At 39.6% G+C, this 25,694-nt stretch overlaps 1 protein-coding gene across 2 annotated transcripts in view; it reads left to right on the forward strand.

Moving 5' to 3' along the window:
• The window catches only part of TP53BP2 (tumor protein p53 binding protein 2), a 67,262-nt gene that overhangs the window by 14,577 nt on the left and 26,991 nt on the right, over positions 1 to 25,694 (forward strand). Inside the window, exons 2-5 of one of the 2 annotated variants that reach the window (XM_025398401.1) lie at positions 10,613 to 10,760; positions 17,485 to 17,602; positions 21,285 to 21,367; positions 24,829 to 24,930. In XM_025398401.1, the coding sequence (XP_025254186.1) occupies positions 10,641 to 10,760; positions 17,485 to 17,602; positions 21,285 to 21,367; positions 24,829 to 24,930 (423 nt within the window). In that variant the 5' untranslated portion in view covers positions 10,613 to 10,640. The remainder of the gene's footprint in view (positions 1 to 10,612; positions 10,761 to 17,484; positions 17,603 to 21,284; positions 21,368 to 24,828; positions 24,931 to 25,694) is intronic. The other variant, XM_025398393.1, reaches the window with a different exon arrangement.

Raw genomic sequence — 25,694 nt, forward strand, 5'->3', positions numbered from 1 at the left:
GTGATGTCTATACTTGCTCCTGGTGTCGCTGATTTTCTGTGTATTTCATACAGGTCAGTATATATATATATTTTAGATGGTACATATGTGTGTGTACGTGTACCGACATACATATTTTTACTTTTTTTTTTTTTTTTTTTTTTTTGGGAGACAGCCCAAGCTGGAGTGCAGTGGCACGATCATAGCTCACTATAACCTTGAATTCCTAGGATCAAGCAATCCTCCCACCTCAGTCTCTTGAGTAGCTAGGACAGACTACAGGTACATGCTACCACACCCAGCTAATTTTTTTTTTTTTTTTTTAATATAAATGGGGAAATGGGGTCTTACTGTGTTGCTGACTGGCCTCTACCTCCTGGCCTGAAGTGATCCTCCCACCTCAGCCTCCCAAAGTACTGAGATTACAGGCAGGAGCAGGAGCCACCCTGTCTGGCCAAGGTGGGGGGTGTGTGTGTGTATCTATGTGTGTATGTGTGTATATATGTATGTGTGTGTGTGTGTGTGTGTGTGTGTGTATATATATATATATATATATATATATATTTTTTTTTTTTTTTTTTGCGACTGAGTCTTGCTGTCTCCCCCAGGCTGGAGTGCAGTGTCGTGATCTCGGCTCACTGCAAGCTCCGCCTCCCGGGTTCATGCCATTCTCCTGCCCCAGCCTTCCGAGTAGCTGGGACTACAGGCACGTGCCACCATGCCTGGCTAATTTTTTGTATTTTTAGTAGAGACGGTTTCACCATGTTAGCCAGGATGGTCTCGATCTCCTGACCTTGTGATCTGCCTGCCTCAGCCTCCCAAAGTGCTGGGATTACAGGCGTGAGCCACTGCACCCGGCCAATGGTACATATATTTTTAAAGTTAAAAATATCTAGTATTCTTCTGTTTTGTAACTTTTTCTTAACATTTTCCTAACACTATATTTATACTTACAGAAGTTGGTGGCTGGGTCATAGTCCTTCTGGCAAGTGATTTTAATTTACTTTTTCCCTGTTTAAAGACTTTTTCATGTTTTTGAATATTTACTTTTCCATCTTACTGTATGTGTAGACCTCACACTGCAGTGAAAATCTTCAGGCGTTCAGAGTTTTTCTTCATTTCAATTTTTTTTTAGGATAAATTCCCAGGAGTAAGGTCATGAGATATACATAATTCTGTGACTTTTGATACATTGTTTATTTTACTTTCCAAATAGGATTTTAAATAATTTATAGTACTACCATTGTGTATTTGAGTAAATAACTTTTTTACAACCTCATCTATGTTGGATCTTGTCTTTTAATTGAAGACAGCTTAATACAGGTTGAGCATCGTGAATCCAAAAATCTGAAATCTGAAATACTCCAAAATTGAAGACTTTTCTGAGTGCCTACATGATGCTCTAAGGAAATGCACATGGGTGCATTTTGGATTTTGGATACTTGGATTAGGGATGCTCAACTGGTTATCCATATATTCTAAAATCAGAAAAAATTCTGAAATATGAGACACTTCTGGTCCCAGGCGTTTCAGATAGGGGATACTCAAACTGTAGCTGTTAAGTGGTACCTCATTGTTTTAATTAATATTGATTTCCCTGCATGTCTTCATATTTGTATTGTCTTGTGGGATCTGTCATTTATATCTTCTGCTCTTAAATATGCTTTAGAGTTTATTGTTTATTGATTAATGTCTTCTCTTTGTGGTTTCTACTATAAAAAATGATGTTCCTGATTTCTAAGTTCAAAGGAAGTTAACATTTTAATGTGTATGTGGTCACCAAGAAGGGCTGATCTAATATGCACATTTTCTACCTAAGGAGGAAAAACTACTCTGTTACCAAGTAAGCAAGCTGTCCTGAGCCTTTTCAGATGTCGCAGCAATTTGCTGTCCTTGTAGTATGGGTAGATCTGTAACAGCTGTGTTTTTTTTTTTTGACCTGATTATTGCTGCACTCTTTATGATGAAAACAATTTACCTCAGAAGTTGACAGGAACACGTTTATAACTTGATTCAATGAGAATAGTCAGATTTCTCACAACAGCTTCCCAGAGGCTTTAACTCTAGGGAACCCCATTTTGCTTGGTTCCTTTATGGGAAAGGAGCTAATGAAGTCATCTTACATTCTTGAGAATATGGTATTTAAAGAACATAGAGTGTTAGGAAAAGGCATTTTGGAAGTAAAGTTATGACAGATAGTTTAAAAACATTATTTCTTTATGCTTACTATTAATTTATGCCTGTTTGCTGAAACCTCATCTACCTCAGTTCATAATCATCCTTTTCATTTCTGAATTTCCATTTTACCCACATTCTCATTCATATGATAGAGTACTAAATTGTTCTTTTATATATATATATGGAGAGAGAGAGAGAGAGAGAGAGAGAGGGAGAGAGAGAGGGAGAGCGCGCTTTTGAGACAGGCTCTCACTCTGATGCCCAGGCTGGCGTGCAGTGACCTCCTGGACTCAGGTGATCCTCCCACCTCAGCTTCCTGGGTAGCTTGGACTGTAGGTATACGCTACCACTCTTGGCAACTTTTTTGTATTTTTTTTGTAGAGACAGGGTTTTGCCATGTTGCCCCGGCTGGTCTGCTCTCAAATTCCTGGGCTCAAGTGATCCCCCTGCCTCGGCCTGCCAAAGTGCTGGGATTGTAGGTGTGAGCCACCATGGCCTGGCCTGAGATTTTTGTATCTCTCACATACTAAGCATACAGTGGGCTCTTTTTTTTAAATTGATGTATTCATATACCATAAAATTCACCCATATAAAATGTACAATTCAGTGGTATTTAGTATATTTGCAAGATTGCGCTGCTATTACCACTAATTACAGAACATTTTCATCACCTGAGAAAGAAACCCCATGCCTTTCTCAGTCACTCCCTATTCCCCCTTCCTCAGCCCCTGGCAATTGTTCATCAACTTTTTGTCTGTATGGATTTGCATATTCTAGACATTTCATATAAATGGAATTATATGCTATGTGGTCTTTCATGTCTGGCTTCTATCACTTAGCATAATATTTTCAAGGTTTATCCATGCGGTAGTGTGTATCAGTACCTCATTCCTTTTGATGGCTGAAGAATATTCCATTCTAATATAGTGGACTTTTAAGATGTGCTTCTTAATTGCTTGTTTTTAATCATTCCTGACTAAATTTGAGGCAAGATAGACAAGAAAAACACTCTCAACAGACATTTGCCTTCCATATCTCACAGTAAGGATCCAGGGAAGGCACAATGTGTATGAATAAAAATGGTATATGGTTATCTTATTTTCATCATTGATTGCTTAAAGAATCAATTTTATTGTGCACGTGGTACATTCTAGAAAATTTAAGCGTAGATGAGTTCCTAAAAATTCACTTAGTCATCCCACCACCAGGGCATAACTACTGTTAATTTGGTGAATATAGTTTCAGGCTTTTTTCTGTGCCTGTAGATGTGTATGCATAATAGGTTACAGTAAGCACTATTTTATAACAAAACAAACATGTATAACTGAAATATTTTTAATAAAAATGTTTCATTTTTTGTTCATTGCCTTCAAAAATATTTTCGTATCTGATGGAGGAAACTTCTTAGATTTAACGGGTTTATTTTTTGTCTTTTAAAAATGATGGATTCTAGGCCAGAATTGTTTTCTGAAGTACTTAGTTGATAGAGTAGCCTAACATTTGTTTTCTAAGTAAAATTTTCAACATGCTGATAAAAACTGCTTCACTAAAATTCATTTTTTTATTAGAAAATTCAATTCCTTTTTGACTAATTCTTTTATCATTTTGTAATACAGTAAATTTGTAAAACAAAGATAAAAGGATGGTAGCAATAAAAACAACATGTGTGCCTGCATTTTCTCATGTTAACATGATAGGTTAGTGAAACCGGCCTCTCTTTCGATTATTTTTCTTATTTTTTTGTTCCTCTTCCAAGTAAAGGAAGGAAAAGGAAATTGATACATATTGGAAAAAAATAACCTTTATAACTTGAGGATATACTTATGTCTATCATTAGTTTCTTGTCAACACCATTTTCCCTCTCAACTAGGGCCATTCCCATCAATTAAAATGATCTGTAAAAACTCTCATCTTGAGATAAAAACGAAACACTCCTTTTACCCTGTGTCTCCTTTCCTAGGTGGCTCCATTTTCTATCCCTTGGGTTAGGCAGAACACACTGGAAGAACTAGTTGTCTGTACTGTGCCTCTGCTTCCTTCCCTCAGGTTCTCTAGCCTGTCCTGCCGGGTACCTTATACCCATGACTCAGTGCTGGTCAAGGCAGTCAGCAGCTTCCACCTTGCCAAGTCTGACTGTACACTTTTGCATCTTCCTCCCTCACACTTTCTTCGCTTGATTTCTGGTGTCCTGCGCTCTTCTGGACTTCTTCCTGTCTTTTTTTGGTGGCTCTTTCTCAGTCGTCTTTGCTGGATCCTTGTCCTTCGTGGGATCTCTGGAGGTTGCTTGATTAGCTCAGGACACAGTCCTCAGTGTTCTTTCCTGTCTCTAGCTGTTCTCATCCAGGCTTAGGTTTTAAATGCCTCTACATGCTCATCTCTTGCTTACTCATCTCAGTCAAACTTGCGTATTAAACAGCCTTCTCATGCCTCCATTTGAACGTTCCATAGGTGTCTCATATTTAACATAGAGGCCTCATCCTGCGGGCCCTTCCCAACCTGTTCCTCCTTCCTCACTTTGTACCTGGTGCGTAGGTAGCAGATCCAGAGTCACTCTTAATTTCTCTCTACTTTCACATCCCACATTCTGTCCACCAAGAGAGTCTTGCTGGCTCTACCTTCAAATGATAATGCAAATCCAGCCATTTTCACCACCTTTGCTGTTAACTTGTACTCTGTGTTACCATCATATCTCATTTTGTGTGTGGCATTTACCTCTTATTTGGACTTTCATGCCTGTCCTCCTGTAGTTTGTTCACATAGTGAGTTTTTTTTTTTTTTTTTTTTGAGACGGAGTCTCGCTCTGTCGCCCAGGCTGGAGTGCGGTGGCCGGATCTCGGCTCACTACAAGCTCCACCTCCCGGGTTTATGCCATTCTCCTGCCTCAGCCTCCCGAGTAGCTGGGGCTACAGGGGCCTGCCACCTCGCCCGGCTAGCTTTTTGGATTCTTTAGTGGAGACGGGGTTTCACCGTGTTAGCCAGGATGGTCTCGATCTCCTGACCTCGTGATCCGCCCGCCTCGGCCTCCCAAAGTGCTGGGATTACAGGCTTGAGCCACCGCGCCCGACCTATAGTGAGTTTTTTTAATGGCATGAATAGCTACCCTGTTCAAAATCCTCCAGTAACCTCTTATTTTTAAAAATTGAGATATAATTCACATACTGTAAAACTAATCATTTTGAAATATACAATTCAGTGGTATTTAATGTATTCACAATGTTGTGCAACTATCACCACTAATTCCAGAATATTTCCATCACCCCAAGAAGTAGCCCTGTACCTATTAGCAGTCACTTCCCATTTCCCCTTTCCGCAGCTCCTGACAGCCACTGATCTACTTTCTGTCTTTAACGATTTGCCTCCTGTGGGCTTTTAAATTAAAATCCACAGTCCTCGCTCTGGCCTTAGACAGTGGTTCTCAGGACGTGGTTTCTAGACCAGCAGTATCAACATCCCCTGAGGGCTTGTTAGAAATGCAGAATTTTCAGTCTCCATCCCAGATCTATTGATTTAGGAATTCTTGGGGTGGAGCCCAGCAATCTGTGTTTAACAACAACCCTCTGTCCACACCAAAGTTTGGGAACCTCCAGCCTATAAAGACGTGCATGATCTGGCTTCTGCTTGCCTCCTTGAATTAACCCTTTCCTCTTGCTCCCTCTGCAGTGACCTTCCTCTTGTGCAAATGTGACAAACTTGTTTCCTTCTCAGGGGCTTTAAGTGTGTTGCCTCTGGTTGGCACATTCTTCTTCCAGACCTTAGTTGGGCTGTGTCCTCACTTCCTTCAGATAGTTGCTCGGTTGCTCAAGAGCCCTCTGACTGCATGGTACAGAGAGGAGGGCTCCTGTGCTGGGTGTCTTTTTTTTTGCCCCTCTGCATTCACTTTTCATCTTCCTCCATCCTGCTTTTGTGCCTTAGGAGGTTGACTTCTCTAAATTGCATCAAGCGCTTCCTTTGCCATCTGGTAGGTAGTTGGGTTTGTCCAGTGGGGAATAGTGGGTGGACATGAGAGGGAAGGAGCCAGGTTGTGGTGTTTATTTTTTTGGCTTCCTTCCTGTGGGCTGGCTGTGCCCTTCTCCACATAGCTTTCTTTCTCTCTCTTTGAATTTTGTACTGCCTGTAGTATTGGCTGTTTAGTAAAGATTATTTCTACATTAGAACAGAGACCATATAGTAGATGATCTATAAATAATGAATGAAAATAATGTTGAGACAGAGGTAGAATGACGGTAGCAGAATGTAAGCTGAAGAAATGAGAGGACAACACACTGTCATTTGAGAGTATATAGCTGTGCTACGTACTACATGCCATACCATTTAGCACTACCTGCAACAAAACTGACTGTGAAAATAAATCAGAGGTGAGATGATGGATTGTGGGCAAACTGTTGCTCTAAAAGACAGAACTGGAGGCAGTGAAACACTTGGCACCGTGTGGTCCAGATTCAGGAGAGTCTTTACCTGTATGCTCTTGAGGAAGGGACTCAATCTTGGTTTTGCCATTTAATAGCTGTGTGACCTGGGTGAATTACTTAAATCCCTCTGTGCTTCAGTGTTTTCATCTGTAAAATGCAATCACATTTGCAAGATTTAATACTTAGTGTATGCTTGTTACATAGCAGGCACAGTTCTAGGTGCTGAGTATACAACACTGAACAAAGACAAAACCTTTGACTGTATGGAGCTTACTTTCTAGTAGGAAAGGCAGATAATAAAAATGAGTTAAATAAATATACCATATGGCATGTTAGTGACTGTGCTAAGGAGGGAAATAAAGCAGAAGAATGGGCTAGGGTATGTGTGTGTGTGTGTTTGGTGTTGGAATTCTAGGTAGGGTTCCTAGGTCAGGCTTCACTGAGAGAGTGACATCTGAGTAAAGGCGTGATGGAGATAAGGAAGTAAGAGTTATACTGGCATACAAAGAAGAACATTCCAAATAGAGGAACAGCAAGTACAGAAGCTCCCACGTGGGAACATGCCTGATGTGTTTGACGAACAGCAAAGAGGATGCTGATAGAGCACAGAGTGAGGGGGGATTAGAAGGAGATGGGGGCCAGATCATGACTACGGCAGACCTTGTAAGCTGCTGTAAAAATGTTTACTTTTACTCTGGTACCTAGTAAACATTTACTAAATAGTAGCTCTTAGGGAACTTTTTTTAAAAAAAAATTAATTTTAATTTTAAGTTCCAGGATGCATGTGCAGGATGTGCAGATTTGTTACATAGGTAAACATGTGGCTATTGGGGAACTTAAAGACTCATTTTGAAGATGAGGATGCTGAGTTTCAGAGAGGTGACATTACTTGCCTAAGGTAGTCTAACTAATTATGAAGTATTCTGGAGTTTGAACCAGATCTTCTGCCTAGGAATCGACAAAAATACCATGTTGCTGGCCCAGCATCGCATACTGCTATACAATTACTAAAATCACCACAGAACTAATCTCCATACATGATAGGTAGAAATGGGGTCAACTCATACACGTGCTGTTGATACTGGTGTTAAACTTGTGGGAAAAGTAACCATAAATAGAACACATCTGTCATCATTCTTAATTATACTTTTAAATAAATGAAGCTGTTGGTTTTCCAGAAAGTAAAAGATCAGATCTCTGTTGAAGTGTGGGTAACTGGTTAAATGGAGCATTTCCTAATATTTTCTTTCTATAAAGCACAGCTTAAAGAATAGAGGATAGATCAGAAGAACAGAATTGTACCCTTACCTTCCCATTTCAGTAGGCAAGTAGATCACTTATCTGAGTCTTTTTCTTCATTTATAAAGAGAAAGTAACACCTGCTGTTTATCTGAGAGTTGATGTAAGTTTCTGAGATAACGTGTCTGAAAGATGAAGTTTAGGGAGGTAAGGTGCTATCTCACATAATAGGCTTTTATTTGTTGATAAGGTGTGTGTTTAGCATATACTCTGTATTTCCAGGATTTCTGTAACTTAACACCTCTAAGCCTCATGTTTACAATGAAAAGTTACTATTTTCTAAGTGATAAACTTCAAAGCAAGTTTTCCTGTCGGTAGAGAGTATGGAGAGGTAGTATTTAATGCTAAAATGTACATTATTTGTCTCCATCACTGAATATGCTGTATACTTTGGGAGCAGCGGATGAGTGTAATTCTGTGCTTTGTTATTTTTTCAATGATTTAGTCAAGCCTTTATGACTGTGTCATAATTTTGAGTGCTGCTTTGTTGCCTAAGTTGAACCCTAGAACTATGTACCTTTATGTAGTCAAAATGTGAAAAACCTGAGATAATTAGCTTGAAAGCTTCTGAGCTCATATTGGGAAAGTCTACAGTGTTTTGTTTTTTTTTTTCCCATTAAAAATTGTTTCAACAGTGTTCACTATTTTAATTTTTCCGGATCACCCTCTGTTTTACCTGTTTATGTGAGTTAACAGCTTTGGTTGCAGAATGTGGAGGCTTGGACTGGCTTGAGTGCAAGGGGCCACCCTTTCTCTCATGTATATCTTCTTTTACTCTGACCAAATCTTGAGGCACTGAGTCTGATGTCTTAGCCAGTTTCCGTCGTCATCCCTAACCAGGTGCTGCCTTTTTGCAAACAACATCTTAATGCAGCTTTCTCCATTTGGGGGTAATGGACAGAGACATTTAAACTGGAAGGGGAGTTGTGTGACTGTTGGTAGGCCCTCCGATTGCTGTGTGATGTCCTCGTGTCATTGTGGTCATAGTGTATATCCTACTTATTCTGCTTTTTTGCAGTCTTAAAACCCAAACTTTTCCCAGTGCTTAGCATAATTTCATTAATGATTTTAAAAGACTAAACTTGTCCCTCAAGTTTATGTTCCATAGGTTATGCATTCTTTCTTTGATTGGAATTATTTTCACAGGATGTATTCTCACTGTGAGGTAACGCTTTCAAATTATTATTATTTTTTAATCCTGATGCGTATTGATTTGCATGGAGTTACTCAATGAATTTAATAAACATACAGGGACTTACTAATTTGCATCACCATCAAAAATTTGTTTCCTGTTTTACTTAGTTTCTTCATTGGAAATTAACAAGTTTTTTTTTTGTAATTTAATAGGTGTGAAAACTTTAATTCTTTAGTAGCAGTGTTTCTAAGAAACAGTGTCTTTTTTTACTAGGAGAAAGATTGTTAAGATTGTTGGTAAGAGTTTTTTTGTTTGTTTTTTTTTTTTTGGAGTCAAGGTCTCACCCAGGCTGGAGTGCAGTGGTGCAGTTGCTTCTCACTATAAGTATGACCTCCTAGGCTCAAGCAGTCTTCCCGACTCAGCCTTCCAAGTAGCAGGGACCACAGGCATGTGCCACCATGTCTGGCTGATTTTCTTTTAATTTTTGGTAGAAATGGAGTGTTGCTTCCTTGCCCAGACTGGTCTTAAACTCCTGGACGCATGTGATCTTCCCGACTTGGCCTCCCAAAGTGTTGGGATTACAGGTGTAGGCCACTACACCCAGCCTATTAGTGAGTTTTAAATGTAAACCTTCTGTTAGTCTCAGTGTTTATATACAAGGTCATGTAGGTGTTAGCATAACAGCTACTCATTTCTACTTAGACTTTGTTAATGAAATCTTACGTTTCAAAGTAGGTATTTAATTTGCTTAAAACATTTTAGAAGTACAATTTTTTTGGCCAGGCGCAGTGGCTCATGCCTGTAATCCCAGCACTTTGGGAGGCTGAGGCGGGTGGATCACCTGAAGTCAGGAGTATGAAACCAGCCTGGCCAACATAATGAAACCCCGTCTCTACTAAAAATACAAAAATTAGCCAGATGTGGCGTGGTGTAGTGTGGCATGGCATGAGCCTGTAATCCCAGCTACTCGGGAGGCTGAGACAGGAGAATCGCTTGAACTTGGGAGGCGGAGGTCGCAGTGAGCCGAGATCATGCCATGCACTCCAGCGTGGGAGGCAGAGTGAGACTCTGTCTCAAAAAAAAAAAAAAGAAGTACAGTTTTTTGACTAGGTAATATATGCACATTAGATAAAGGTTAGGTTTATACAGCCCCCACAAGCTCTGTTCCCATCCCCCCCCCCACTTCAGAAGCAGCATGTTATGTTCTTATGTGTCCTTCCAAAAAAGAGACTATGCATAAATAAGTATATATGGATGAGGTTATCTCATCAACCTTTACAGGATTAACAGGAAGATATATTTGTGATATGGGTCCAGCAGATATAAGTATTTGGCAAACAACATTAATAAAAATGGCAAAAACAGATTTAATTTGAACTGGTGTGACTGTATTCCAGGGTCACTGGGTTCTAGAGCTACTGGTAGAGGCTGGGCTCCAGGTCTCCCTCAACTCCCCATCAACACCTCATCTTTGGCCGGGTGACAGCCAGACTGTTCTGTTGTACATTTGCACTTCCAACTGAGATTTTGTTTGGAGAAAGGAATTTAAGGTGAATACCGCATTAGGCAGACAGTACCAGTAACTGTCTTAATTTTCTCTCTTAATTTTTAGATGTTTCTCACCGTGTATCTCAGTAACAATGAGCAGCACTTCACAGAAGTTCCAGTTACTCCAGAAACAATATGCAGAGATGTGGTGGATCTGTGCAAAGAACCCGGAGAGAGTGATTGCCATTTGGCTGAAGTGTGGTGTGGCTCTGGTGAGAGACACTGATGGCCTTGTGCTTCAGTTCTTTTGTCTTCTATTAATGTTGGTTTGTAGATGTGGCACTGTGTAAGTGCTCATGTTTCTCTAGGGAGAAACTGTAGAATAGCATGTCTGGCAGAACATAGTGTTCCTGATCCAGCTTTGGTATGATACATGAAGTCTTTTTGCTGTTTTCTTTTTCTGCAATAAAATGGAGACACCACAATATAAAATATAAAAGGTCATCTGGGATGTTGTGGTCCAATGGATGGTGCTCAACAGTGTCTTTGTATGTGTAAGCTTTACTTAATTAGAAATTTGAGTCATCCTGATTGGTTTGCCCTCTCTCAATTTCTGTAAGTTTTTAGAGGAAGCTACTCAGTGTTGAGGAACTGTAGTGGCAGACAGCAATGGTGAACTCATGGGCATTATTGTAAGCCATGAAATCAATCCCTCTGTATGGTTCTTTGGAGCTCTAAAATGGGATAACCTGGTTTCTTTTTGGCTCCATAGGAGTTGGTAGATGTGGGAGTAATTTTTCATCATTTCTGCCTTGTTCCTGCACAGGCTGGGTGAACTCCTGCTGGTTTCCTTTTTCACCTCTGGGGATGCCAGATGTCCCCAGAGCAAGTTACACACTGTGTTAATTGAGTTCATGCCATTCATGATGGCTAACTTCAGCTGAGCTCCCCCTTCTTTTCAGGCAAGTCCTTTTATTCATCTTTGGTTGACTTTTCTACAATTGGATGTTCTAGAAGGTCTTCTGCAGTCTCTCCGAATTACTTTCTTTTCTCTTTATGTAGGAACCAGATTAGAACAATCACATGAAGAAACCCAAGGGATCTTTTGAAAATGAAAATCAGATAATTTCACTTTCCTGCTTAAAACTAGCGACTTCTCCTCCACTTACAATAAAATCCAAACTTTTAATATGAGGTTGTGAAGTTCTGTAGATTCTTAGTCTTTGCTCTTATCTGGTACCATTTTCTTCTCTGCTTCTTCCTGCAGCTTTAAAAATATTTCTTGAATATGCTAAGCTCATTCCCACCTTAGAGTCATTGGTGATAGCCATTCCCACTGTTTGTATTGCTCTGTCTCCAGATACTGTCATTGCTGGTTCCTTCTGGATTGTAGCTAAAATGTTAACCTCCTTGGAGAGGCTTTTCCTGAGCACCCTGCCAAAAGTAGCCATGAAGTTAGTTCTCAGTTATATCATCCTGATGTCATCCTCTGCAGAAAGTGCATCACTCTGACTTTGTGTGTGTTATCCTGATAGCCCCAAACATGTGCACTAGAATGTAAACTATTTAAGGATATAGACCTTGTTTATCTTGTTCATTGCTGTATCCCCAGCTCCAGGGGAGTGCCTTCTACCTAGTATGTGCTGTAGAAATATTTTTGGAATGAGTAAATGAACTTCTAGCTGCTCCTGGTAACCTCCTTGCATTCAGCAAATTACCTTGCTTTATTCTTTACTGAGATAATTGAAACCATCCATTGTGTGCTTCCTCAGTTTTCTTACTCTGTACCTTAGATTCCCTCTGTGTGTCTCCCTTTTTTTCTCATTTTCATAGAGGAAGAAGCGTTCTTTCTTTGCTAGGGCTATACTCTGTTCTTTGACACTTTTGATCCCACTTACTCCTCTTGTTCACTTGAATTTAATAACCTTTACTATGTGATGATGACATGTAAAGGATTTTCTTTCTTACAACTTTTTTTTTTTTTTTGAGACGGAGTTTCACTCTTGTTGCCCAGGCTGGAGTGCAATGGCGCGATCTCGGCTCACTGCAACCTCCGCCTCCTGGGTTCAAGCGATTCTCCTGCCTCAGCCTCCCGAGTAGCTGGGATTACAGGCATGTGCCACCATGCCCAGCTAATTTTGTACTTTTAGTAGAGATGGGCTTTCTCCGTGTTGTTCAGGCAGGTCTCGAACTCCTGATGGTGATCTGCCTGCCTAGGCCTCCCAAAGTGCTGGGATTACAGGAGTGAGCCACCACACCTGGCACAACTTTTTAATTAAAAAAACTTTTGGCTGGACACGATAACTCATGCCTATAATCCCAGCACTTTGGGAGGCCGAGGAGGGTTGATCACCTGAGGTTAGGAGTTTGAGACCAGCCTGGCCAACATGGTGAAATCCCACCTCTACTAAAATAAAATACAAAAATTAGCCAGGTATGATGGCGGGCACCTGTAATCCCAGCTACTGGGGAGGCTGAGGCAGGAGAATCCCATGAACTCGGGAGGCAGAGGTTGCAGTGAGCCGAGGTCGCGCAACTCCACTCCACTCCAGTCTAGGTGACAGAGCAAGATTCTGTCTCAAAAAAGAAAAAAAAAATTTTTTTAAATGACAACACCGATATGTGTTCTAGGTTTTTTTGTTTTGTTTTTCTTTTCTTTTTTTTTTTTTTTTTTTTTTGAGATGGAGTCTCGCTCTGTCACCAGGCTGGAGTGCAGTGGCACGATCTCGGCCCACTGCAACCTCCGCCTCCTAGATTCAAGTGATTCTCATGCTTCAACCTCCCAAGTAGTTGGGATTACAGGCACACGCCACCACACCAGCTAGTTTTTTTTGTATTTTTAGTAGAGAGAGGGTTTCATCATGTTGGCCAGGATGGTCTTGAACTCCTGACCTCGTGATCCGCCCGTCTCGGCCTCCCAGAGTGCTGGGATTACAGGCGTGAGCCACTGCGCTCAGCCTCTAGTTTAAAAGAGGAGATAATATAAACAGAATGGATATCTCTCTCCTAAGCAATTCCCCTCGTCTCTTGATGTAATCACTTTAGCCAGATAATTTCTCAGACCTTTTCTCTGCATTTGTAAGTAACTGTAGAAATATTTTTGTGGTGTTTCTATATATTTTCTTTATGTAAGCAGTAGCATACATATCAGTGTTCTCCAATTTACTATTTTACCTTACAACATAGCTTGTAGATCTTTTCTTTTCAGATTAGTATGTGTAAATCTATATCTTTTTTTTTTTTTTTTGAGACGGAGTCTTACTCTGTTGCCCAGGCTGGGGTGCAGTGGCACCGTCTCGGCTCACTGCCACCTCTGCCTTCCAGGTTCAAGCGATTCTACTGCCTCAGCCCCCTGAGTAGCTGTAACTACAGGCGCCCACCACCACACCCAGCTACTTTTTATATTTTTAGTAGAGATGGAGTTTCACCATGTTGGCCAGGCTGGTCTTGAACTCCTGACCTCAAGTGATACACCAGCCTCAGCCTCCCAAAGTGCTGAGATTATAGACATGAGCCGCCGCGTTATTTTTAAATTATCACATAATTTCCCCCAGTATGCATAAACTACAGTTGAGCTAACAATTGCTTTATTTACAAACATTTAAATTAATTATCTTGTTTTAATAAGTGCTGAGTAAAAATCCTTTTAGGAACCTCTTCTGATCCTATGCAAGCATTTCTCTAAAGGGTGGATGCCAAAAATGGAATTCTTTGGTTAAAAGTTCATAACATTTTTTTAATTTTCAAAAAAAATTTTTTCTTCTTCATTCCCCTCCCCCTCCTCCTCCCCATCCTCCTCTCCATCTCCCTCCTCCTCATGCAGTAACCGATGTGAAATATTTTATTTTTTTATTGAGATAAGGTCTTGCTGTGTTGCCCAGGCTGGAGTCCAGTGTGGTGCAGTCTTGGCTTGCTGCAGCCTTGACCTCCTAGGCTTAAGTGATCCTCTCACCTCAGCCTCCTGAGTAGTTGGTACTACAGGAATGTGCCACCACACCCAGCTAATTTTTCTATTTTTTGTAAAGATGGAGTTTTGCTATGTTGCCTAGGCTGGTCTGAAACTCCTGGGTTTAAGTGATCCTCCAGCCTCAGCCTTCTAAAGTGTTGGGATTACAGGCGTGAGCCACTGTGCCTGGCCAGGCCACACATTTTTTTTTCTTTTTTTTAAATTTTATTGTGTGTATTTAAGGTATACAACATGATGTTATGGGATACTTATAGGTAGTAAACAGGTTACTGTCATGAACCAAATTAACATAAAGTTTTGCACATTTGAAAATGTAATATATATTGTCAAATTTTCTTCTGCAAAGGTTATATCAGTTCATATCTTTTCCAGTTATTTCTAGATGTATTCCTCATCAAGTTATAATATTTTAACTTTTACTAAACTGATAGCTGAAAACTTGACTTTTGTTTAAATTTGCATATTTCTGATTTCAAATGTGGTTGCCTGTTTTTTCATTTGTTCGTTGGCCATTTGGCTTTTTGGTTTTTGAGATTTGTTTCTTTATATCCTTTGCTCATGTTTACTCTGGCTTTTTCCCTTCCCTCTTGATTTGAAGGCATTTAAAAACCATTCAGGATCTCAGGCCTATCTATATGTGTGTTATTAAAAAAAAAATTTCTTATTCCAAAGCTGTAACTTAATTCTCTAAGTGTTAAGCCTTTGTTCTCCTCTCTTGTCTTCCTCTTCTTTCCTTTTCCATTTCCTCACTACCCACTTGTGCATTTGCTTAGTGGATATTTCTCGGATGCCTGTTATGTGCTAGGGACTGCACTTGATGGAGAGGGATAGAGAGATGAAAGTTACCTTTAGGTATCTTCCAGGGCACAAAGAGAAACAAGTATCCACAGACATTTATAATGCAATGTGATAGTTGCAGTAATAGATGTGTTTCATCTGCAGGAAAAAAGGGTGCTGGGGGGCGGATGATGCATAATAGGAATGGCTTGTTCAGAGTCATATAGGCAGGAATGCCAAGGAGATACAGTCGTGTGTCACTTAATGATGGTGATATGTGCTGAGAAATTTGTCATTAGGTGATTTTGTTGTTGTGTGAATATCATAGAGTGTACTTACACAAATCTAGATGGTATAGCCTACTACACACCTAGGCTATACGGTATATAGCCTAACACTCCTAGGTTACAAACCTGTACAACATGTTACTGTCTTGAATACTGTAGGCAGTTATAACACAGTGGTATTTGTGTATCTAAACATGTTTAAACATAGGGAAAGGTACAGTAAAAATATGGCCTTACAATCTTATGGGACCACTGTCAACATGCAGTGCATGATCGTAGGTGTGGTTGGCACACAGGTGTTAGTAGGGAGCTTTGAGAGCCTTTGAAGTGTCTGTTTCAGTTTATGCAGGCCTATGCGTGATCTTTTGCCATCACAGGCCCATCGGGATGTCAGCCTGGAGCTTATAAGAAAGCCCATATCCTTCTGGGGCAGTCCGAAGTGGACTGCAAGCTACTATACTTCCTTTGAGTTGTCTTTTTGCTCCTGAAACCTGGAGATTTTACTTGTTTTGATTACAGCTTGTGTGTGTCTATTTTGTAGGGGTGGGTGGAAGGTCTACTCAGAATTTCTTTTGGAGGGTTTCTCTCCAACTATGGTGTATCCTTTTTAGGGGGTCTTAGAATGTGTGTGGTTTATAAAAGGGGATAATCTGTGTCAACTCTCAGTATGTTATGTGACTGGAAGTAGAACCAGAACCGCACTTTGTTGCAGCCAAGCAGGTTAAGTTCAGGGTTGGTTCACCAAATTGGCTGCTTGAATTGAATTGAATGCTTGCCTGCTCTGTTCTCTCCCATGTTTATTTAAGGTGTTGATTACTAATAAATGTGTTGAGTTTTCTTAGGGTATTTCAACATTCTTATATTTAAAAATTATGTTGACATTACTGGCGTTTCGTTGATTTTAAGCAGTTGCTGCCTCAAACAGTATGTCTTGTTTTTATATCCAGATCCCTTGAGATTGGAAGATTTTTTTTAGGACAGCTTGAGATATATTGTTTCTCTTGAAGGCTTCTATTTTTACTACGTATTTAGGTGTGCCCTTCTTTTTTTTTTCCAGAAAAATTCTGACACTGGTATTCTCACTGGAAGAAGGGCAAATATAGATACATTTTACAGCAGTAAATAGACTTTTATTTGGAAATGGATAGGTCTGATTTTTTTTAACATTGTTTGTAAAATTATAATTTAAAAATAGCCTGTATTGAAAACTACAATTAAAAAAAAAAGACTAGGCTATTTAGAAAGTTGCTTTTTAATTTTTTTGTATATTCAGAGAATCATGAACATTAGTGTTAGAAGGGACTGTCTGATCTAATATAGATTTTACAGAAACTTTTGGAACTACAGAAGTTAAATGGCCAGGCGCGGTGGCTTATGCCCATAATCCCAGCACTTTGGGAGGCCGAGACGGGTGGATCACGAGGTCAGGAGATCGAGACCATCCTGGCTAACACGGCGAAACCCTGTCTCTACTAAAAATACAAAAAAATTAGCCGGGCGTAGTGGCCTGTAGTCCCAGCTGCTCAGGAGGCTGAGGCAGGAGAATGGCGTGAACCCGGGAGGCGGAGCTTGCAGTGAGCCGAGATCACGCCGCCGCACTCCAGCCTGGGCGACTGAGCAAGACTCTGTCTCAAAAAAGAATAAAAGGAAAAAAAAAAAAAAAAGTTGTTAAATGGCACGCCTGTGGCCAGCATGGAGCCCACTGGATTAGACTACTGAGCTCCCGACAGCTGACAGAGATGCATTGCCCTTTCTAGTATTCCACCCTGGCTTGACTCTGGTCGTGTGTGTGGAAAATCTGTGTTACTTCATTTTCTAAGACGTGTTTTAATGAAAAAAATTTACCTGAGATACTAAGCATTTGCTGTATCCATAATGTATAATTTGCATGAAGGATAGATGGTGAATGATATGTTTATCTTTCTTTTACCTGAAAATAATGTGGTTTCTACTCATTTGCTTTAGAACGTCCAGTTGCGGATAATGAGCGAATGTTTGATATTCTTCAGCGATTTGGAAGTCAGAGGAACGAAGCTCGCTTCTTCCTTCGTCATGAACACCCCCCTGGCAGGGACATTGGTAGGTAGTGCTCTGTGAATTGTGACAGATATTTAAGCTTTTATTTTGTGCTGGTGGCACATGATGAGAAGCCAGGTAATTTGAGAGGTGAAGGAGAGGTTAGGAAATGTAAACAGTGGAAATAGGATGAAGAGAAGTTTGACTATAGTTTTTTAATGCGCATGGGAAGGAGTCATTAGAGTAGGGGTTTGAAACTCTAAGAAAGAGAATACTTGTTAGTCAGGGTCCCTGATTAGGTCCTTCTGCAGCCCTGAGGCAGAAAGTCCTCTTAGACAAGAGGAAGGATCCCTCTTCCATAATAACAGGACAGAAATAAAACTGTGGCAGATGTGGCTAAATTTGTGCATTTTGTGGGAGTAAGTTGAGGGATTTCTCATCTAAAAACATTTGTTTTCTCTGAGGTAGGAGTGATGATGGAGGTGGGTGGGAAGTTTGAGCTGTTTTGGAGATTAGGAGAGAAGGCTTACTAGGGAAGCCAGGCTGCTGGGAACCGTTGAGGCCAGTTGAGATTAGAGACCATGAGACCATACGTGATTTTTCTCCAGTGGTTGTCTACAGCCCAGGTGGGTTGTAAGAAGAGAAGAAACCAAAGGTATCTAGACAAATTCTTTCTAGGCAATTGTCTAGGAAACCCAAGGTTTCTAGACAAATTCAATGGAAGGTCAGTGGGGATACCTCAGCTGGGTGGGGAAGAAGTGAAGACAGGAGGGACTTTGGGGAAAGAGTAGACAGAGTTAAGAGGCTGCGAGTCTCAGAAGAAAGAACAGGTGTCATGAGAGGAAATGAGTGAGACAGGCAGATTGAAAGGAAATATAGTGTTCAAAAAACAGAAGGTTTGAATTGAAAATTTCGGAGGTAGAGGGCTTCTAGTGTTGTGGTCCCAGGTGGGGCCCTGAAATGAACCTGAATTAGAGTGGAGACGAGAAAACTAGAACTGAGAGGCTAGCATTTGGGCAGTAATGTCATCCAGAATGAAGGCAGGACTTGGAGGTGGAGAGAACAAGGGAGTCAACTGGTCACATTGTTAGTGACCAGGATTGTGACCAGAGTTTATAGATGACTGTAAGGGGAGGGTGGAGGAGAGTGTGGGTGGGAAGCAGCAGTAGACACTGGGGACACAGCCATCCCTGTGACCCAGCAGTCTGGTAGGATGTGGGAGAACGAGCAGGATTATTGGACATTATAAAAGCTCAGTTTTGGCTGAGCGTGATGGTTCGTGCCTGTAATCCCAGCACTTCGGAAGGCTGAGGTGGGAGAATCACGAGGTCAGGGGATCTAGACAGACCATGCTGGCCAGCATTGTGAAACCTCGTCTCTACTAAAAATAAAATTAGCTGGACGTGGGACCTGTGATCCCAGCTACTCAGGACGCTGAGGCGGGAGAATCGCTTGAATCAGAGAGTTGGAGGTTGCAGTGAGCCGAGATGGCACCACTGCACTCCAGCCTGGCGACAGAGCAAGACTCGTCTCAAACAACAACAACAACAACAAAACCAAAATTAGCTGGGCACCTTTGTAATCCCAGCTACTTGGGAGGCTGAAGTAGAAGAATCACTTGAACCTGGGAGGCGGAGGTTGCAGTGAGCCGAGATCACACCGTTTGCAGTCTAGCCTGGGCAACAAAGCAAGACTCTGTCTCCAAAAAAAAAAAAAAGCTCAGTTTCATTAACTAACTGTTGCATTAACGCATGTGTCTATATGGTACCTGACCATTGGGAATGATTAAATTTAGAGTATGGGTTAGCTGAGGGGCAGAATTGACTTAGTTTGGCCCCTTCTACCCTACAGATGAGAAATACTGATACTTAGGGGTTAAGTGACTTGTCAGAGGCCACACACCTAGAGGCAGAGCCAGGAGTGGAACCTGAATCACCTCAGCCAAGCTGCCTGGTTGCCTTTTGGTATCACTGGTGTCTTTAATTTTGTTTTAAGTAAACATGTATTTTTTTCTGTAGGCTTTTTTTTTTTTTTTGTAGTTTTATATTGGCATTTGTATCTTATTTTTATTTTGTTCTCTATCTACATCGCATGCACTCTTTTCTAATTAGTTGAATTTTACCCATTCATCTACCTGTTCAAATATCTTGCTGTCTAGTACTGGATAAATTATTGAATAGTCTCTCAATAGTGCAATATGCAGTTTCAGTGTCTGTAATGTGAGAATTATAATCTGAAGATAAAGGAACTGTTTTCACATTGTCACAAAACACCAGTGCCACATAGTGTTGAAATTGGGATAAAACAGGATTGTTTTTCAGTCTCCTTTATTAAGGTGTTAACTTACTCTTTTTGGTCTAGACCTCTCGATTAAGGATTACGAGACTGTCACCATATTCTTTTTCCAATTCAATTAGGACCAGTGACCCAGAATGTATATGAAATTATGTTTAAGGCTCTTGCTTCTTACTTTAATTAGGTAACTGATTATACAAAGAAGGAGCTAGTTAAGTGCTCTTTCTTTAAGACAGCAAAGAAAGCAATTATTCTGAAATTATAGAAGTTTTTTTTTTTTTTTCTTTTTTTTTTTGTATTTTTTAGTAGAGACGGGGTTTCACCATGTTAGCCAGGAAGGTCTCGATCTCCCGACCTCGTGATCCGCCCGTTTCGGCCTCCCAAAGTGCTGGGATTACAGGCTTGAGCCACCGCGCCCGGCCAAGTTTTTTTTTTTTTCTTACAGAAATATTGTGGCAGATTACCTGAGCTATTTTGTCAGATAATTGAGCTGCATTTTAAAAATAAAAGCTGATTGTATTAGAATTAGGTGTAAGTGTGATACTTGGCTCTGAGTAGACATGTTTATTTATTTGTTTATTAGCAATGGGAATTTGTGCTAAGATTCCTGACAGTTATAATAGACATTTTACTTAAGTTTCTTGGGAGGTAATTTGATAATTTTTTTAATTTCTGGAAAGTACAGGTATGAGCTTAATTTAATGTATTTTTAAAATTCTCTGTTGGTATTTTTGCTTCTTATAATGTATTAGTTTAAATTAAGATGTTTCTTTTTATGATACATTAAGTGGTACTGAAAGACCCATGTATTTTGACTTTAAAAATTCTTTTTAGCCAAAAAAGCAGAATATATAGTGTTTCTGGATAGTTCCTTCACAAAAATATTTTGCTTAAATAAATGTAGAAGTACTTCATAGTACTTACAAATTACCACAAAATGTTTGCAGTAAACCAAATAATTAAGATACTACTTGTTCCATTTTTAAGTGCTTTCTTCTCATAATAATTTAAAAATATTGTTAGTGAGTACAAGGATGCATTGATGTAATTTTCAACTATTTCAGTAAAGCTTTTCTTGATTTAACTACTGAGTAGCTAAATAGATGACTAGGAAGAGCAACTATCAGCAAATGGTATGAATTACTCATAGTCAGAAGTACATTAAGTCTGTTAAGTTTTCCTCCTTTGGTATGTGAATCAGACAGGTTTCCTAATGACTAGGTGGCATGTGATACTTAGTAGTGCGAAGTATTCACTGTTCCATGAAATTAATTTTGCAAAACACACTGAGTTATGAGACCTTAAGTCCATTGCTATTAGAAAGTATTTTGTTTTAAGGATATATTCAACTTAAAATATCAGACAGCAGTAATGACAGAACTTGGAAATGAACTGGTTCTTAAAATATCTGTCAACTCTAGTGTTAATGCCTAATTTTTGGATTTTGTCCTTAGTGAGTGGACCAAGATCTCAGGATCCAAGTTTAAAAAGAAATGGTGTAAAAGTTCCTGGTGAATATCGAAGAAAGGAGAATGGTGTAAGTTGTTTTAATCCATACTATATATACCACAGTCTATGTATTTTTTAACTTCAAATCTTATTCATTATTACTATGTTATTCAGTGGGCTAAGGATGGCCCCTTTTTAAAGGTTATTTTAAATTTGTTTTATAGAAACTTAATTTTAATGATCTCTTTATGGCTGACTATTGGAAGAAATTGTATGTTTAATGTGACACAAATTCAGAACAAAATAAAAGCTGAGCAAGTTTGAGGAAGTATTTCTTATTTGGTGATTTTATTTGTTGCTATCATCGCTTTATTAAAAATGGAAAATTGGCCAGGTGCCGTGGCTCACGCCTGTAATCCCAGCACTTTGGGAGGCTGAGGTGGGTGAATCACCTGAAGTCAGGAGTTCGAGACCAGCCCGACCAACATGGAGAAACCCCATCTCTACTAAAAATACAAAATTAGCCAGGTGTGGTGGTACATGCCTGTAATCCCAGCTACTCAGGAGGCTGAGGCAGGAGAATCTCTTGAACCCGGGATGCAGAGATTGCGGTGAGCCTAGGTTGCACCATCGCACTCCGGCCTGGGCAGCAAGAGTGAAACTGTCTCAGAAAAAAAAAGGAAAATTATATATTTATGCTCTTGCTACTGCATGTGAATTTGAGCATGCATCTTTGGTATATTTGGAAGACATTTCTTTTCAGAGGTCACTATTTTTAGTGCCATTAGGGATTAGCTAAATTACCTTTTTCCAATCATCAGTACATTTATAGTAGAATTCAGATGATCTTAAGTACCATTTGCTCTTACTATGTCTTCATATTCTTCTTTTTCTTTTCTTTGACTTATTTTTATTTTTATTTTTATTTTATTTTACTGTTTTCTGGGACCAAGTCACATTCTGTCGCCCAGGCTGGAGTGCAATGGCATGGTCTCGGCTCACTGCAAACTCTGACTTCTGGGTTCATGCCATTCTTCTGCCTCAGCCTCCCAAGTAGCTGGGATTACAGGTGTGTGCCACCACACCCAGCTAATTTTTGTATTTTTAATAGAGATAGGGTTTCACCATGTTGGCCAGACTGGTCTTGAACTCCTGACCTCAAGTGATCCACCCACCTCTGCCTCCCAAAGTGCTGGGATTACAGACATGAGCCATGGCACCCAGTCTTTTCTTTGATTTAATAATTATCTTACAATGATGAAAGGATGATATGCAAATGATAAAAATGATCTTAGCCATTGTTTTAGTGCATATGGACACAATGTATCTCCTCCTCCACCAATTAGAGGCTGAGGCAGGAGGATCACTTGGTGCCAGAAGTTTGAGACTAGCCTGGGCAACAAAGCGAGACTGTGTCTCTATTAAAGAGATAAATTGTATCTTTATATATGTATTTTTTAAAAGCTGCCAAATGTTTCCAAAGTGATCATATTATTTTACATGCCCACCAGAGTTTTACTGTTTCCACATCCTTGCCAACATTTGGTATGGTCAGTTTTTTTAATTTTAGCCATTAAAATATATGTGTAGTGGTATTGCATTGTGGTTTTAATTTGTATTTGTCTAATGACTAATGATTTTGGACATCTTTTCATGTGCTTATTTGCTCCCTGTGTTTCTTCTTTGGTGAAATTATTTGTTCAAATCTTTTGCCCAGTTTTTTGCTCTCTTACTGAGTTTGAGAGTTCTAATAGTCTGGATCCAGTTTTTTTTTTTTTTTTTAATGGAGCATACTTTTAGTGTTGTATCTAAGAACTCTTTGCCTAACCCAGGGTCACAGAGATTTTTTTTTTCTTTGTTTTCTTTTAGAAGTTTTGTAGTTTTCAGTTTTACCTTTAAATCTATGATCCCTATTGAGTTAACATTTGCATATGGTGTGAGAATCAAAGTTCATTTTTTTTTTTTTTTTTTTTTTGAGACAGAGTCTTACTCTGTCGCCTAGGCTGGAGTGCAATGGTGCGATCTCGGCTCACTGCAAGCTCCACCTCCCAGATTCAAGTGATTCTCCTGCCTGAACCTCCTGAGTAGCTGTGATTATAGGTGCCCGCCACCACGCCCAGCTAATTTTTGTATTTTTAGTAGATATAGGGTTTCACCATATTGGTCAGGCTGGTCTTGAACTCCTGACCTCAGGTGATCCACCCGCCTTGGCCTCCCAAAGTTCTAGGATTACAGGCGTGAGCCACTGTGCCCGGCCCTAAAGTTTATCTTTTTAATATGAATATCTAATTGTATAAGCAGTATGTATTGGAAAGATTATTCTTTTTCCATTCAGTTGCTTTTGCACCTTTGTCTAAAATCAGTTGCCTCATGTATGGGGCTATTTTTGTACTCGCTATTCTGTTTCATTGATCTGCTTGTCTATTTTGACGTCAATACCACATGATTGGTCACTGGAACTTTTATAAGTCTTGAAGTCAGATAATGTAAGTTTTACAACTTTATTCTTCTCAGAGTTGTTTTGGCTATTCTAGATGCTTATTACTTCCATATGAATTTTAGAATCAACATCAATTTTTACAAAAATGCCTGTTTGTATTTCAGTTGAGATTTTGTTGAATCTGTAGATCAGTTTAAGAAGAATTGCTGTCTTGACAGTATTGAGCCTCCAATTCATGGACATGGTGTAACTCTCCATTTATTTGGATTTTCTTTCAGCAATTTTTGAGATTTTGGTATATACATCTTACATATTTATTAAATTTATCCCTAAGTATTTCATATTTTTGATACTATAAATGGTATTTAAAATTTTTAAATTTATAATTGTTTCTAATATATTGAAATGTACTTGACTTTTGCATATTTGATTTTTTTTTTTTTATCCTGCGGTCTTGCTATGTAACCTATTTATCTGGTAGTTTTTTTTGGAGATTCCATAGTATTTTCTTCATAGATGATTATATTGTCTATGAAGGCAGTTGAACTTCTTTCTTACCAATCTGGATGCTGTTTATTTGTCTTTCTTGTTTATTGCATTGGCTAGAACCTCTAGGACAATGTAGAATAGATGTTGTGAGAGTGGATGTCCTTGCTTTGTTTCTGTTGACCCAATGTGTCTTGAATTTTTTAGTGCTATTGTATTTTTAAATGATATTCCAGTGACTAAATTCTAGGTTTGCTGCCAGTGCCTCAATACCATGTTTAATATGATCAAATATATGATCTTCTGTTGTAATATAAATTATAGAACAAGGTAATTCTGAATTGTTCCATTTATGTCCCTGACTGTTGAAACTATTTAATTTTAAACTTACAACTTAAAATAAAAGATTATTGTGTATTAGTATGTTTTATATCTTAAAAAGTCAATGTGATGAGTATTAATGTAAGAATTAATGGTCTGCTTAATATTATGAAAGAAAAATCACTAAATAATTTTATCGTAGTTGGTTCAGATGAAGCTGTTATATAGACTTTTGAGGGTAGAAACTCTGTGATAGTTTTATAGTAAGTTGGGATTGTGTTTATTTGTGTTTTTACTTGTAGGTTAATAGTCCTAGGATGGATCTGACTCTTGCTGAACTTCAGGAAATGGCATCTCGCCAGCAGCAACAGATTGAAGCCCAGCAACAATTGCTGGCAACTAAGGTAGTATCTTCTTTTTTTTTGGAGATGAAGTCTCACTCTGTCACCTAGGCTGGAGTGCAGTGGCACGATCTCCGCTCACTGCAACCTCCACCTCCTGAGTTCAAGTGATTCTACTGTCTCAGCCTCCCAAGTAGCTGGGATTACCGGCAAATGCCACCACACCTGGCTAAATTTTGTATTTTTTGTAGAGATGGGGTTTCACCGTGTTGGCCAGGCTGGTCTCAAACTCCTGACCTCAGGTGATCTGCCACTTTGGCCTCCCAAAGTGTTGGGATTACAGGCGTGAGCCATCGGGCCTGGCTGGTAGTATCTTCTTTTAAAAGACCTAACAGGCCACTATTGTTAATGGATGTGTAAGGCTATTTATGTTCTACCCCCATTAAGCCAGTTACCTCACAGATACGAGGTGACATTGTCAACCCAAAAGCCACCTGCTGTTTGGTGCTCTCTTGGTGCTCTCTTTAAGTCCTTACTACAGCATTTTGTAGAAATCCTTGTATCATCCTAATTGTTCAAGATCTTCCTGACTCCTGATTCTGATCAACATTAACTATGCTATGCTGGTTATCAGTCAGACAGGAAAGGTGGAAAGAGCCCTTCATCTTTGCTCCTAGGAACTACTGTGGGCCACAGCAAGAGGAATATTAAAGTTCTAACATGGCATGGTTAATCTTGGATCAGAATAATCTAATACTGTCCCCTTCTGGAGCTTGGAACCAATAATGGGCTGCTTGCCTTTTTTTGGGGAACATTCTTTATCCACA

Source organism: Theropithecus gelada, chromosome 1, assembly GCF_003255815.1.
Source record: "Theropithecus gelada isolate Dixy chromosome 1, Tgel_1.0, whole genome shotgun sequence".
NCBI lineage: Eukaryota > Metazoa > Chordata > Mammalia > Primates > Cercopithecidae > Theropithecus > Theropithecus gelada.